This window comes from Schistocerca nitens, chromosome 5, assembly GCF_023898315.1.
Source record: "Schistocerca nitens isolate TAMUIC-IGC-003100 chromosome 5, iqSchNite1.1, whole genome shotgun sequence".
Lineage (NCBI taxonomy): Eukaryota > Metazoa > Arthropoda > Insecta > Orthoptera > Acrididae > Schistocerca > Schistocerca nitens.
In genome coordinates, this window is record NC_064618.1 from 551,066,277 (window position 1) to 551,083,612 (window position 17,336).

Sequence of the window (17,336 nt, forward strand, 5' to 3'; positions counted from 1 at the left end):
CTTTACGTAGTTTTCGTGTTAGATTTCTTAGTGTTTTCTTGATCATTTAGAACAGAAAGCGCCCTAAAACCGTCTTTTGTTTGTTTCGCGGCCGTTAGCCACTAGTCACTTGAATCAGCAGTTTTCTTGTGACAGCCAGAGCGAGAGCACCAGCAGCAGCGAGTACTGTTTGTATAAAGCGTTTATTTTGCATTTTGTTTATGACCTTCCACTAAGGAAGGGATTCTATTTGTGTTTATCTGCTCTGAATAGAAACTAACAGTTCTTGATCGTTAGGAGAGAAATTTATTTTGTACTTATTTGCTGCGCTTAGCTTTTAAATAGTTTTTCTGGGAAAACCTAGCGTAGTTTTCGCGTCTCGTATTTCAGTGAGTGTTTCTTGATTATCAGAGTAGCTCATCAGAAGATTATCTTGGGAATTTGTCACCGTATAGAGTAGGGTAAACATAGTCATGTGTAGGGACTGTGGTTGTTGTGAGCGGACGCAAGGAGAATTGGCCACTCTTCGAGGGCAGGTGGAGGCTTTGTCTGTTAGGCTCATCGAGCTCGAGGCGCAGGCGTCGGCTCGTAGTGGCGTTGGAGCAACTGTGGTGAGACCTATGCCTACTTCGGTGGCCTTGGAATCACATGGAACCCCTGATGTCGCTGCGTCTTCCGGCGGTGAGCATCTTACCGGTCAGCCATCACTCCAGGGTGAATGGCGGACAGTGGTGGGCTCGCGCGTGCCTGGCCGAAAGGCGAAGGTGGGATCTGGCCGCGTGGCAGCTGCCTTACCCCTTTCCAACAGGTACAGGGTGCTTCCTAGTGGTGATGACATCGTTTCCGAGTCACCACAGGATGCCTCGCCTGTTGGGCCAGTGGCCGATTCTCCGGCAAGGTCCCGACAGTCACAGAGGGCGGGCCTATTAGTTATAGGGAGCTCCAACGTTAGGCGGGTTATGGAGCCCCTCAGGAAAATAGCGGGTAGGTCGGGGAAGAATGCCAGTGTGCACTCGGTGTGCTTGCCGGGGGGTCTCGTCCGTAATGTGGAGGAGGCCCTTCCGGCAGCTATTGAACGCACTGGGTGTGACCGGCTGCAGATAGTAGCACATGTCGGAACGAATGACGCCTGCCGCTTGGGTTCTGAGGCCATCCTTGGTTCCTTCCGGCGGCTGGCTGATTTGGTGAAGACAACCAGCATCGCACGCGGAGTGCAAGCTGAGCTTAATATCTGCAGCATAGTGCGCAGAGTCGATCGCGGTCCTCTGGTTTGGAGCCGTGTGGAGGGTCTAAACCAGAGGCTCAGACGACTCTGCGACTATAATGGTTGCAAATTCATCGACCTCCGTTATTGGGTGGAGAACTGTAGGGCCCCCCTAGACAGGTCAGGCGTGCACTACACACCGGAAGCAGCTACTAGGGTAGCAGAGTACGTGTGGCGTGCACACGGGGGTTTTTTAGGTTAGAGGGACCCCCCCCCCCCTTGGGCGAAACGATAAAATACCTGACGGTTTACCAGAGAGAACATCAGCATCGTTGATAAAGAACGTCCGTCCTCAGAGACCAAAAACAGGAAAAGTTAACGTAATATTGGTAAACTGCAGGAGTATCCAGGGCAAGGTTCCTGAATTAGTATCGCTTATTGAAGGAAATAGTGCGCATATAGTATTAGGAACGGAAAGTTGGTTAAAACCGGAAGTGAACAGTAACGAAATCCTAGACACAGAATGGAATATATACCGCAAGGATAGGATAAACGCCAATGGTGGAGGAGTATTTATAGCAGTAAAGAATTCAATAATATCCAGTGAAGTTATTAGCGAATGCGAATGTGAAATAATCTGGGTTAAGTTAAGTATCAAAGGTGGGTCAGATATGATAGTCGGATGCTTCTATAGACCACCTGCATCAGCAACCGTAGTAGTTGAGCGCCTCAGAGAGAACCTGCAGAACGTCGTGAAGAAGTTTCGTGATCATACTATTGTAATAGGGGGAGACTTCAATCTACCAGGTATAGAATGGGATAGTCACACAATCAGAACTGGAGCCAGGGACAGAGACTCTTGTGACATTATCCTGACTGCCTTGTCCGAGAATTACTTCGAGCAGATAGTTAGAGAACCAACTCGTGAAGCTAACGTTTTAGACCTCATAGCAACAAATAGACCGGAACTTTTCGACTCCGTGAATGTAGAAGAGGGTATCAGTGATCATAAGTCAGTGGTTGCATCAATGACTACAAGTGTAATAAGAAATGCCAAGAAAGGAAGGAAAATATATTTGCTTAACAAGAGTGATAGGGCACAAATCGCAGAATATCTGAGTGACCACCATCAAACGTTCATTTCTGAGGAAGAGGATGTGGAACAAAAATGGAAAAAATTCAGAAACATCGTCCAGTACGCCTTAGATAAGTTCGTACCGACTAAGGTCCAAAGCGAGGGGAAAGATCCACCGTGGTATAACAATCATGTACGAAAGGTACTACGGAAACAAAGAAAGCTTCATCATAGGTTTAAGAGTAGTCGAATCATAGCTGATAAGGAAAAGCTGAACGAAGCGAAAAAGAGCGTAAAGAGAGCAATGAGAGAAGCATTCAACGAATTCGAACATAAAACATTGGCAAACAATCTAAACAAGAACCCTAAAAAGTTTTGGTCATATGTAAAATCGGTAAGCGGATCTAAATCCCCTATTCAGTCACTCGTTGACCACGATGGCACCGAAACAGAGGACGACCGAAGAAAGGCAGAAATACTGAATTCAGTGTTCCGAAACTGTTTCACTGCGGAAAATCGTAACACGGTCCCTGACTTCAGCCGTCGCACGGACGCCAAAATGGAAAATATTGAAATAAACGATATCGGAATTGAAAAACAACTGCTATCACTTAGTAGCGGAAAAGCATCCGGACCAGACGAGATACCCGTAAGATTCTACAGTGATTATGCTAAAGAACTTGCCCCCTTTCTATCAGCAATTTATCGTAGATCTCTGGAAGAACGTAAAGTACCTAGCGACTGGAAGAAAGCGCAGGTCGTTCCCATTTTCAAGAAGGGTCATAAATCAGATGCGAATAATTATAGGCCTATTTCGCTTACGTCAATCTGTTGTAGAATAATGGAACATGTTTTATGTTCTCGTATTATGACGTTCTTAGATAATACAAATCTCCTTCATCATAACCAACATGGATTCCGCAAACAGAGATCATGTGAAACTCAGCTCGCCCTATTTGTCCAAGAAATTCACAGTGCCGTAGACACTGGCGAGCAGATTGATGCCGTATTCCTGGACTTCAGGAAGGCATTTGATACGGTTCCGCACTTACGTTTAGTGAAAAAAATACGAGCTTACGGAATATCGGACCAGGTTTGTGATTGGATTCAGGATTTCCTAGAAGAAAGAACACAACATGTCATTCTTAACGGTTCAAAATCTGCAGATGTAGAGGTAATTTCGGGAGTACCGCAAGGAAGCGTGATAGGACCTTTATTGTTTACAATATACATAAATAACTTAGTTGTCAACATCGGTAGCTCCGTGAGGCTATTTGCAGATGACACGGTTGTCTACAAGAAAGTAGCAACATCAGAAGACTCGTACGTACTCCAGGAAGACCTGCAGAGGATTAATGAATGGTGCGACAGCTGGCAGCTTTCCCTAAACGTAGATAAATGTAATATAATGCGCATACATAGGGGCAGAAATCCATTCCAGTACGATTATGCCATAGGTGGTAAATCATTGGAAGCGGTAACGACCGTAAAATACTTAGGAGTTACTATCCGGAGCGATCTGAAGTGGAATGATCACATAAAACAAATAGTGGGAAAAGCAGGCGCCAGGTTGAGATTCATAGGAAGAATTCTAAGAAAATGTGACTCATCGACGAAAGAAGTAGCTTACAAAACGCTTGTTCGTCCGATTCTTGAGTATTGCTCATCAGTATGGGACCCTTACCAGGTTGGATTAATAGAAGAGATAGACATGATCCAGCGAAAAGCAGCGCGATTCGTCATGGGGACATTTAGTCAGCACGAGAGCGTTACGGAGATGCTGAACAAGCTCCAGTGGCGGACACTTCAAGAAAGGCGTTACGCAATACGGAGAGGTTTATTATCGAAATTACGAGAGAGCACATTCCGCGAAGAGATGGGCAACATATTACTACCGCCCACATATATCTCGCGTAATGATCACAACGAAAAGATCCGAGAAATTAGAGCAAATACGGAGACTTACAAGCAGTCGTTCTTCCCACGCACAATTCGTGAATGGAACAGGGAAGGGGGGATCAGATAGTGGTACAATAAGTACCCTCCGCCACACACCGTAAGGTGGCTCGCGGAGTATAGATGTAGATGTAGATGTAGAAATATTTTTGTATACGAGGTGCATTCAAGTTCTAAGGCCTCCGATTTTTTTTCTAATTAACTACTCACCCGAAATCGATGAAACTGGCGTTACTTCTCGACGTAATCGCCCTGCAGACGTACACATTTTTCACAACGCTGACGCCATGATTCCATGGCAGCGGCGAATGCTTCTTTAGGAGTCTGTTTTGACCACTGGAAAATCGCTGAGGCAATAGCAGCATGGCTGGTGAATGTGCGGCCATGGAGAGTGTCTTTCATTGTTGGAAAAAGCCAAAAGTCCCTAGGAGCCAGGTCAGGTGAGTAGGGAGCATGAGGAATCACTTCAAAGTTGTTATCACGAAGAAACTGTTGCGTAACGTTAGCTCGATGTGCGGGTGCGTTGTCTTGGTGAAACAGCACACGCGCAGCCCTTCCAGGACGTTTTTGTTGCAGTGCAGGAAGGAATTTGTTCTCCAAAACATTTTCGTAGGATGCACCTGTTACCATAGTGCCCTTTGGAACGCAATGGGTAAGGATTACGCCCTCGCTGTCCCAGAACATGGACACCATCATTTTTTCAGCACTGGCGGTTACCCGAAAGTTTTTTGGTGGCGGTGAATCTGTGTGCTTCCATTGAGCTGACTGGCGCTTTGTTTCTGGATTGAAAAATGGCATCCACGTCTCATCCATTGTCACAACCGACGAAAAGAAAGTCCCATTCATGCTGTCGTTGCGCGTCAACATTGCTTGGCAACATGCCACACGGGCAGCCATGTGGTCGTCCGTCAGCATTCGTGGCACCCACCTGGATGACACTTTTCGCATTTTCAGGTCGTCATGCAGGATTGTGTGCACAGAACCCACAGAAATGCCAACTCTGGAGGCGATCTGTTCAACAGTCATTCGGCGATCCCCCAAAACAATTCTCTCCACTTTCTCGATCATGTCGTCAGACCGGCTTGTGCGAGCCCGAGGTTGTTTCAGTTTGTTGTCACACGATGTTCTGCCTTCATTAAACTGTCGCACCCACGAACGCACTTTCGAGACATCCATAACTCCATCACCACATGTCTCCTTCAACTGTCGATGAATTTCAATTGGTTTCACACCACGCAAATTCTGAAAACGAATGATTGCACGCTGTTCAAGTAAGGAAAACGTCGCCATTTTAAGTATTTAAAACAGTTCTCATTCTCGCCGCTGGCAGTAAAATTCCATCTGCCGTACGGTGCTGCCATCTCTGAGACGTATTGACAATGAACGCGGCCTCATTTTAAAACAATGCGCATGTTTCTATCTCTATCCAGTCCGGAGAAAAAAAAAATCGGAGGCCTTAGAACTTGAATGCACCTCGTAGTTAACGCTAAAAGACGCTTGGGGTGGTGTAATCAGCGACACCAATGAACAGTGAATGACTGAAAACGAGTGATTTGGACTGATGAATCACGCCATACTTTGCAGCAATCAGATGGTAGTAATTGGGTTTGGGAATGACAGGGGAACGTTACCTGTCACCATGTGTAGCGCCAGAAGTGAAGTATGGAGGAGGTGGTGTCACTGTGGTTTCCTTATTGTACTTAAAAAAATGGTAACTACGAAAGGATATAAACACAATTTATAGCATTGTGTACTGAGTACAGTAGAAGAACAGCTCAGAGATGACGACAGCATGACACTGCAACCTGGCATTAAGCAGAATCTGTATAGCAGATTTGTGAACAGTTGCATTCCTGAAATGGACTCCTTCCCAGAGTCTCCGATCCGATCGCCAATGGAACACCTTTGGGATGAATCAGAGCGTCGACTTGTTCCAGACCACAGCTGCATCATAAATACCTTCTCTGATTTCGGCTCGTGAATGGTCTGCCATTCCTCCACACACGTTCGGACACTTCACTGATAGTGTTGCCAGCAGAGTGCAAGCCGTGATGAGGGCGAAGTGTGGACACACCCCATATTAATGTCCAATAGCTGTCCGGTACTTTGGATCAGGTAATATACTTCGCATGCTACAGTATGGGGTATTGCGGCTAGGCCAACACCGCGCATGTCAAGGAAAAAACTGCTGTACAATGAAAAAAGGACAGCGTGGAGCGAGCATGGAGCATCAATTAGATTCATTACTAGTAGCTTATCTTTTTTTTTCACGTTTTCACATAATATAATTTCCGAACGGATACTTTCCCTGTAAAACCAGGAAGCACTGAACGAAGTTTCACGTAAGACATGGGTTCGAATATTCCAAAACTAGATGTAGATCAGAATGCTACAGATATGGGCAGCAGAGTAACAACGAAAATTGAAGGAAGTAGTTTAAGCAGATATAGACTACAACACTGAACAACGTTTTGATTCAGTAAGGACGCATGTTAAACATAAACTAGATGTTAAATTACATCTGCAATACCTTAATATTTGATGTTTGATTGCTGATTAGTTTTTAGCAATGAATTATCGCTTGATGATACAGATGATTCTGTAAAAAATTAGCGACAACCAAAACCGAAGGAAGACAGATACGAGTTTCATGTCCCAGCGACAAAGATATTATTAAGGACAGAAAACAGAATGCAAGGTTATCTTATGTTGGAAAAGCTGCTTAAGATCAGTCATGTTGAGCTAATTACCCTTAATAGAAACCCATATCTTGGGCGCCATGTAGCTCTTTTGGTGTAATAATGTGTGGCATATCTGTTTGAAGGAAGAAAATAACGAATAGTGGACTTCGACTGTGAATTACAAAATGCAGCAAATTCGTCCAGCCAACTATGAGAATATGTATGTGATGTTGGTTGGTCAGGGCAGTTTCTCGCTCTTCGATACACACAGAAAAAAAGAGATAAAGCAGGAAGAGACAACCTTGAGTGACAGAAGTCATGGGATAGTGATATGCACGTATACAGATGGCGATGGTATCGCGTACACAGGGCATAAAAGGGCAGTACATTGTCGTCGCTGTCGCTTGAACTCATGTGGTGCATCTGAATTAAGAGGCTTTGAACGGGCAATGGTAGTTGGAGCTACAAGCATGGGGGATTCAATTTCGGAGATCGTTAGGAAATTCAGTATTCGGAGATCCAGAGTGTCAAGAGTGTGCCGAAATACCAAATTTCAGGCATTAACTCTTACCACGGACAAAGCTGTGTCCGACGGCCTTCACTTAACGACACAGAGCAGCGGAGTTTGCCTAGGGTTGTCAGTGGTAACAGACAAACAACACTGTGTGAAATAACCACGGGAATCAATATCGGACGTACGTCGAACGTGTCCGTTAGGACAGCGCTGCAAAATTTGGCGTTAATGGGCTATGGTAGGAGATGACCGATGCGAGTACCTTTGCTGATAGCACGACATCGCCTGCGGGCTAGTGATGATATCTGTTGGATCCTAGACGACTGGAAGATCGTGGCCTTGTCAGACGAGTGGGTGGTGGCACCATAATGGTGTCGGTTGTGTTTACGTGGAATGTTCTGGGCTCTCTGATCCAACTGAAACTTTCATTGACTGCGATGGTTATGTTCGGCCATTTGGACACCATCTGCAACCATTCATGGACTTCATGTTCTCAAACAACAAAGGAATTTTGATGGATGACAATGCGGCATGTCAACAGGCCACAGTTGTTCGCGATTAGTTTGGACATTCTGGACAGTTCGAGTATATGATTTGCCAACTCACATCGCCGGACATAAAATCCCACCGAACGTTTAAGGGACACAATAGAGATGTCAGTTGGTGCAAAAAGCCTGCACCGGCAACACTTTCACAATTGTGGACGGCTAGAAACGCAGCATGCCTCAATATTTCTGCAGGGGACTTCCAAATACTACGCCGGGGAAAAGGAGGTCCAACACAATATCAGTAGGTATCCAATGACTTTGGTCACCTGAGTGTATGAAATGTTATTCAGAGGAAGGTGAAAGTTGTTGGACTTCGCGTTTGCTAAAAAGAGGTTGGACTGTTACTGCAAGTCGAGAAAATGTGTAAGGGATTTGAGTGGCTGGTGAGAGAAACCGCTCACCTCGTTGACGCCCCGGACGATGGCTCGCATGGTGGCGTTTCGCGGCCCGTCCACCGTCTTGCCGTCGTCAGTGGGCCCCCAGGAGGCGCTGTAGATGTCGATCAGGTTCGGCTCGTGGCCCATCGAATTGGCCTCAATCAGGTCCGTCATGTAGGGCTGGTCCAGCATGCGGATACCTGCAGCAGTCAACATTATTAGGCTAAAAATGTGCCTCAAGGTATTCGTTCCGTGTAGCAATTACCAATTATCATTTACTTGCATTTAATCTCGATGTGTCACACACACACACACACACAAACACACACACACACACACACACACACACATGCAGATACGCGCGCGTGCGTTCGAATTTAGGTATTAAGTTTCTATGCGCGGAATTTTACATTCGCTCTCGATTTCTTCAGTTTATAACACTTCTCGACACGCAACTTCACGTATTTTTGACGAAGCTACAGTAATTGTAGTGATTATTTGTTTCATACTGGTGCAACGCTTCCTGCAGAAGAATGTTGTACTGAAACCTATCTCCTCCACCCCCTGTTCCTTCTTCGTTATGGTGCTACAACGGATGGCTGCATGATCACGCCGGCTGGGGTGGCCGAGCGGGTCTAGGCGCTACAGTCTAACTGACCTCAGGACATCACACACATCCATGCCCAAGGCAGAATTCGAACCTGTGACTGTAGCAGCAGCGCGGTTCCGGACTGAAGCGCCTAGAACCGATCGGCCACAATGGCCGGTGAGCATCAACAAATACAAAACTAGGATAGTAGAGTGTTATTCATTTCAGTCACAGAAAATGTTGAGGGAATTAGATTAGGTAAGGAGAGATTATAAATATTAGCTAGGTTATGGCATCTGAGATGCCACATAAACGTTGATGACCGAAGTAAAGAGGATTTAAGGCACAGAACAGCAGGAGCAAGAGAAACGTTTCTGAAGCAACGAAATTTATTAACATTGAATATCACTTTAAGTGTTAGAAAGTATTTGCTGAAATTATTTTTCTTTAAGCGTGGCCTTATATGGAGATGAAATGTAGGCAAAAACTAGTTTAAAGAAGAGGAAATTAGAGTTTTCTTAAATGGGATGTTACAGAAGTATGTAGAAGATTAGGTGGGTAAACCGCATTGCTACAAAAGAGCTTGAAGAGAAAATAGATTTTGTGCCACAATTTGGCGAGAAAAGCGATAAGTCGACAGGGCAGAACTCAATAATGAATAATTATTTAAATTGGTAATTCAGGGAAGTGTGTACGAAAAGGGGGAGGAGGAGACCAAGCCTCTAAGGCTAAGTACAGTAAGCAGGTCCAACTGGATATAGGTTGAATTAACTGGCACAGAACAGACTACTGAGGGAACAACACCAAACCAGTTTTCGAACCGGGTTTCAGAGCTCAAAACAAGAATTACAAAGGGGCGAGGACAATACCGTGTACGGAAAACTCTGATTTTGTTTATACTGTTCTGCCAAAGCACCATTAAATAACGTAGTTCTTCTTGACACGATTCGAAAGCCATTTATAACTGTTAGTTCTATTATACGTAAATTAAAGGTAGAGGCTGGGAGGGGGGGAGAAAGGAAAGGAAGCACAGATCCTGTCGTTTGGAACACAGACTCACCATTGGAGAACAAACACTGTGCCGTGGGATGGGCCTCATCAGCCAAAGTAGTCACTTAATTCTTGGCTGTAATGAGAGCTTGTAGATAGTAATGGGACTCATCGAATGCCACCGATGTGGCTCCCCAAATTATCACCGAAACCCCGCAAAGCTTCACTTTTGGGACAAAAAATCGACCAGAAATTGGAAACCGAGTGAAACAAGACTCATCTGACAAAATGACATTTTTCTACTGCTCCACAGTTCAAGATAGCTTTGGTAGAATAATTTCCCCATGTGGGCATTTGACTCACTGAATAGTGGTTTTGGGATTCCAGCTCGCCATGCAGTTCCCTGTTTATGGAACTTCCTTCATATTGTTTTGGTGCTGATAGGATTTCGCACGCGGAACATTCAGTTCTGCAGTGACTTTGCTTTTTCCTCACAATCAGTCCTCTTCAATGATCGCCCGTCACGATCACTCAACACATTCTTTCGTCCGCGTTGTGACGTAGTGGATGGTTTTATCCGGTTTTCCTTCGCGCGGTATAAATCTTCGATGTGGTGCTTCTAGAAACACCAAACACTTTGGCTATCTTGATTACTGAAGCGCCCATCATACGAGCACCAGCAATTTGCCCACGTCCGTATTCACTTACAGTTATATCCGACATAATGCCATCACCACTACCCAGGTAGATGCCATTTTCCTTGACTTCCGGAAGGCGTTCGATACAGTTCCGCACTGTCGCCTGATAAAGTAAGAGCCTACGGAATATCAGACCAGCTGTGTGGCTGGATTGAAGAGTTTTTAGCAAACAGAACACAGCATGTTGTTCTCAATGGAGAGACGTCTACAGACGTTAAAGTAACCTCTGGCGTGCTACAGGGGAGTGTTATGGGACCATTGATTTTCGCAATATATATAAATGTAGTAGATACTGTGGGAAGTTCCATGCGGCTTTTCGCGGATGATGCTGTAGTATACAGAGAAGTTGCAGTATTAGAAAATTGCAGCGAAATGCAGGAAGATCTGCAGCGGATAGTCACTTGGGGGAGGGAGTGGTTCAAATGGCTCTGAGCACTATGGGACTTAACATCTATGGTCATCAGTCCCCTAGAACTTAGAACTACTTAAACCTAACTAACCTAAGGACATCACACAACACCCAGTCATCACGAGGCAGAGAAAATCCCCCACGCCGCCGGGAATCGAACCCGGGAACCCGGGCGTGGGAAGCGAGAACGCTACCGCACGACCACGACCTGCGGACGCAGGGATTGGCAACTGACCCTTAACATAGACAAATGCAATGTATTGTGAATACATAGAAAGAAGGATCCTTTATTGTATGATTATATGATAGCGGAACAAACACTGGTAGCAGTTACGTCGCGGAACAAACACTGGTAGCAGTTACTTCTGTAAAATATCTGGGAGTATGCGTGCGGAACGATTTGAAGTGGAATGAGCATATAAAATTAATTGTTGGTAAGGCGGGTGCCAGGTTGAGGTTCATTGGGAGAGTCCTTAGAAAATGTAGTCCATCAACAAAGGAGGTGGCTTACAAAACACTTGTTCGACCTATATCGAGTATTGCTCATCGGTGTGAGATCCGTACCAGGTCGGGTTGACAGAGGAGATAGAGAAGATCCAAAGAAGAGCGGCGCATTTCGTCACAGGATTATTTGGTAAGCGTGATAGCGTGACGGAGATGTTTGGTAAACTCAAGTGACAGACTCTGCAAGAGAGGCGCTCTGCATCGCGGTGTAGCTTGCTCGCCAGGTTTCGAGAGGGTGCGTTTCTGGATGAGGTATCGAATATATTGCTTCCCCCTACTTATACCTCCCGAGGAGATCACGAATGTACAATTAGAGGGATTCGAGCGCGCACGGAGGCTTTCCGGCAGTCGTTCTTGCCGCGAACCGTACGCCACTGGAGCAGGAAAGGGAGGTAATGACAGTGGCACGTAAAGTGCCCTCCGCCACACACCGCTGGGTGGCTTGCGGAGTATAAACGTAGATGTAGATGTAGACACTATTCTGACGACAGCTGACATTTGCAACATAATGAGGACATCGTTCATGTGGCCGTTCCTCATGAAATACAAGAGCGCGACCTACAGTCTTGGCTGGAAACTGCATTTATATGTGCAAGTCTACATTTTCCCGAGGCATTTTAATACTTTTGTGCAATCCTTATGTAGGCCCATACCGTACTGAGGTTCCTTCTGAATGAAATCGCGGGCAAAACAGCTACCAGTTTCGATACTCCCACATTACACAGGGACGTAAGATAGTTAAAATAATCCGCCGTACGGCAGTCAGTGAAATGTGGACGAGTTGTTTGCATAAAACGATCAGTTTAATCGCAGGATTTGGAGCATACACTCTCACGCCACAGATGTGAAAATTAATTTCGCCGAGCATTTGTTTAATAAAACAAACAAGGACACTTCCACCGTCCGAGAGGAGCACACAAAGGCAGTAATGAATCCCTCTCCAGGTTGAATTGTATGGTTTACAGACTGTAATTAGAATTAGTAATTATGCGTTTGGGTGGATAATGAGATGAAGTTAACAAAACTAATGTGTTCCACTCTCTAAATAAACTTTTTATTTATTGAAATATATCTTCAATAATACACATATAATGAGAACGTGCAAACATGTTGGTACAGTATTGCGCGCAGTGCGCTAGTCTGGGAGAAGGGAGGCGAGCCAGAGCTGGAAGTAATCCGCGCAGGGAATTAACGATCGTGCTGGTCCACAAGTCAAGCCATATTCTTGTATCTGCTGTACTACTGATTTATTTTTCATGGGTGACTTGCAGGTGAGGTTAGGGTCGGGAACGTGACCCAACCCATTCCCTCTCTACTAGGAATCCAGTTACTAACCTATACCCATTCTGTTGAAGACAATTCGGAGCATCTTACCATATTTCTTATTGTGATTCTGATATTTAAGTGTTTTCTCAAATTCATTTTCCATATACAACTTGTATTCAATATGTTCATCGCTCCAAATATTGTTAAAAACTTAACTTGTATATTTGCCCATTAACCAAATCACTGCGTTATTTTTTGCCTGAGGGTAGTGACTTTCCTCTGGTCTGAAGAAAATGTTAATCGGTACATTGTTTGCTGAAGTTCTTGTTATTTAAGCAATTTCCTCCCTGGTCCACCTCCAGTTGATAATCTGATCTCCACACGTGTAACGATGAGGCACACTATCAACGAGGTTGCATTTGCTGCAGAGGTTAGAGTCACTTCAGCCGATGGCAAAGAGACGCTCATTAGTGCTGATGATGTTATTGACTACCTTGTACCACGCTGTTCTCACGTCAGACGAAAGTACATCACTACTGATGTTTTTCCACGCCACATTCCATGCTATTCCAGCATATTTAGTTTCTATGTTATTTTTCATTTCATGTTTCCGTCTTTCAGCTGAAATCGCCTTTGTTGTAACTTTTTTGGAGTTTAAAAGCTTTTTGATGAGATAACTTAGTTCAAGATAATACTCCCTAATGTATTTTAGCTTAAAACTTATTTTTTTTATATTTATCGGCGGCTCTACACTTTCTGGCCTGACAATATCGTATAGTTTTGCTGTAATGCACCCTGGATCGTTACACAGTATGCTCCATGTTCGTGTGACAGACAATGCCATCGCTTTAGACTTGATGTCGGTTAGACCCATTCCTCCATTGCTTGGATCCAAAACTGCTGTCTTCACCGGCACTCGAAACAATTCCCCTTTGCACACGAACTTTGCTAAGGTGGACATGATCGTCTTCGCCACCATTGATGGAATGGGGAGAACCTGTGCTATGTAGTAGGCCTTGGATAAAATATACGTGTTGATAAACAGTATTCTCTGGAACTGGCCTATGCTACGTTGGCAGTTTTCAATGAAAGCTCCCTTGATTTTTCTTGCCACCTGCCGCCAATTTATTGCTATCATTTTTAAAAGGGGAGTTGTCAATGCCATTCCAAGAGCTTTGCGTTCACTAACATGGTTCGCCCACTCAATGTGCAAGTTAGCAAGCTGCTTTATATTTAGAAATTTACTTTTGTTTTCATTCACCCTCGCACCTGATGCCGAACAGTATTTTGCAAGTACCATCTCTAGTTGTGTCACATCTGTTTGGTCTCTGATGATTACGCCTACATCGCCCGCGTAAGCACCTACCACGGTCTTTGTTCATTGAATGGAAATGCCTGTCAGCCTGTGCTGTAGCTGTCTCAGGAAAGGTTCCAGCGATATAACGAACAGGAGCATGGATAAGGGGCTTCCTTGGGTAACACCCCTTTTTATTTAAATTTGTTTTGTCAGTTGACAGTTAACGGAGATTTGTGCAGTAACACCCATTGCCATGTTCTTGATGATGTCGATGGATTTTGGCAGGAAGTCCATTCGGCGCATTGTCTCTGTCAGGTATTTGTGATTAATTTGATCAAATGCCTTATGGAAGTCTATGAAAAGCAGTCCACATTTTATGGTACTCAGCTACCGGGGGCGGACTGAAGGGAAGTGTTATGTTCCTTTTAAAAGCATTGTAAGGGAATGTAACATAAGGATAACCGTGAGAGTATAAGATTTTTACTACCAAATCTTAATTAAAGAAAAATTTCAAACAACAAATTTTAAAAAATGAACTGTGTAATATGATTTTTCATTTGAGTACTACAGACTGCAAAATACTGTGTAGTATGAATTTCTATACTTATACTACTTAAATATTTCTGTTCCACTTTGGTTTACCGCACTTTTCAACGAATCTGTAAATTCACCATAATGATTTCAATACGAAAAATAAAACATGAAATATAAAATGGATTTCCTTCATACATCATGACGAACACTACTACTTTACGGTATAAGCTCTGTCGTAAAAACAATGGGTTTTGATTCGTCTTTTGTGGGCGACCATTTTTCTTTCAGAAATGGCTTTACTGAAGTTAAATCCTAAGTTTGCAAGAGTAATGTTTACTTACACGCAGCCGGACGGAGTGGCCGAGCGGTTCTAGGCTCTACAGTCTGGAACCACGCGACCGCTACGGTCGCAGGTTCAAATCCTGCCTCGGGCATGGATGTGTGTGATGTCCTTAGGTTAGTTAGGTTTAAGTAGTTCTAAGTTCTAGGGGACTGATGACCTCTGATGTTAAGTCCCATAGTGCTCAGAGCCATTTGAACCATTTATTTTACTTACAAGCAAATTAAAATCATGTACAGTGAAAAGATTATACAACAAATTCCATTATGCAGCACCTTTCCGATTCTACTTTACCTGTAGGTACGTGTTTGTCTTGCAAATTTATGTTTTTAACTTTAGCAGTGCCGTTTTAAAATAAATTGAACACCAACAAGAAAGGAAACGTTTCGTGTTTTGTATTTGGCCAATCACTGTGGAAGGTGTGTGTCAGTAGGTGTCTGTACTCTGCAGTAACACCAAATGTGCGTCAGCGCAATCATCCATCTGAAGCTGAGGGTGTGAACCATTGAACCTCGTAATGGTACAATAAACGACTGACTCAGGTAACTTATTTATATTTAATTATCAGTCGTGTTCCTCATGTTCCTGTCATTTATGGACGACTAATTACCATGGTTTTAATCTTAAACAAGATCATAGCGGCTGTGAAAAACGAAGGTGTTTTTCACTGTTCAGAGTTAAAAAAAATGGTTCAAATGGCTCTGAGCGCTATGGGACTTAACATCTGAGGTCATCAGTCCCCTAGAACGTAGAACTACTTAAACCTAACTAACATAAGAACATCAGGCACATCCATGCCCAAGGCAGGATTCGAACCTGCGATCGTAGCAGTCACGCGGTTCCGGACTGAAGCGCCTAGAACCGCATGGCCACCGCGACCGGCAGAGTTGTCCATTTTAGTACATTCAGTTCATGCCTAGAGAGTACAAATCGGTCACCACTTCGTAATTTGCTTAGATTTGTATGCGAAACCCTCTGAAACACTTGGTAAGCAGGCAAGCGTCCAAGACCAACTATTGCTGGTCTGCGTTCAGTCCAGGGCGTAACATAACAATGTATGGCCTGTAGCAGCTTTTGCTTGAGAACGGCGGCGGACGCAGCAGACGTCCGACAGAATTCGCCGAAGACACCCTGGATACGGGACGCGGCCCGATGTAACTGTGGCGCCGTACACTGCTCGCTCAGGCGACGCCGCTCCCGCTAAAGACCGTGCTAACTGCGACCGAGAAGTGTGCCGGCCGGACTGGCCGAGCGGCTCTAGGCGCTACGGTCTGGAACCGCGCGACCGCTGCGGTCGCAGGTTCGAATCCTGCCTCGGGCATGGATGTGTGTGATGTTCTTAGGTTAGTTAGGTTTAAGTAGTTCTAAGTTCTAGGGGACTGATGACCTCAGAAGTTAAGTCCCATAGTGCTCAGAGCCATTTGAACCATTTTCTTTGAGAAGTCTGTTTACTGTGGCTGCACATTCGCAGGAGCCAACAGCGCGTAAAGCTGGAGCTAATTGCGAGCAGATTTCAACCGCAGTGCGCCAGACGCCACACGGCAGCACCCAGAGCTACCCACCGCCTGCCTGCAGGGGACTCACAAAGGAGCGCCCCAAAGCTGACGCCTGACACCTGTCACCACCGCCCCCACTCTTCCCGCGAAGTGCAAAGTGGAGAATTCACGGGAGGACGTGCAGGGGCTTTGAAATGTCGCTTGCAGCGGTTTTCACATGCGTTTGTTGTTTCTTCTACAAAATCGCACACGGCCAGGGACGTTTTGTCAACTAGAGAGCGAATATAACAGAAATTTATCGAAAATATTTTTTTTGTTATTGCAAGCAGTTGCCGAAATTTATTTGCTTATCTCCTTCGGAATACTGCAATTCCATTTTCAGTATAGCACTTCACCAGAAATGGAGTTCCAACATTCGGAAACTACTGTGGAAATTAGAAATAGAATGAAAAATGCCTGACGGACAGAAAATTCTTTACAAAATGAAGCCTGCGGTATTTACGAAAACTGCAGCCAGAGGTTCTATGCCAGGTATCGAGCAAACAGATTTGGTGGACGGCTGTATAAAAAAATATACACCCTGTATCTCCTAAGAGTCGTCAGAATGATTTTCTCTGGTGTTTATGCAGATACTTGAAATTTCGTTTCTACAATGTGTAGCTCGCACTAGCCTGGACGAACACTGCCCGTCACATATTATGCGATGCCGAGTGTCAACGGAGAGCATCGGTTGGTTTCCCGTAACAGATGAAATGATTTTTAAAGCGGAATTTTACGTGCCCACTCGATAAGGCGATCCCGAATTAATCTATTGCGATACTTGTTTTCTCTATATGTATTAACAGGGACACTAGAATACGAAGAATAACTAGTACTCCA

The 17,336-nt window shown here is 44.6% G+C and overlaps 1 protein-coding gene across 1 annotated transcript in view; it reads right to left on the reverse strand.

Annotated features, from left to right (window-relative positions):
• The window catches only part of LOC126260573 (neuroendocrine convertase 2), a 1,523,774-nt gene that overhangs the window by 216,977 nt on the left and 1,289,461 nt on the right, over positions 1–17,336 (reverse strand). The window contains exon 8 of the mRNA XM_049957908.1: positions 8,359–8,534. Coding sequence (XP_049813865.1) covers positions 8,359–8,534 — 176 coding nt within the window. The remainder of the gene's footprint in view (positions 1–8,358; positions 8,535–17,336) is intronic.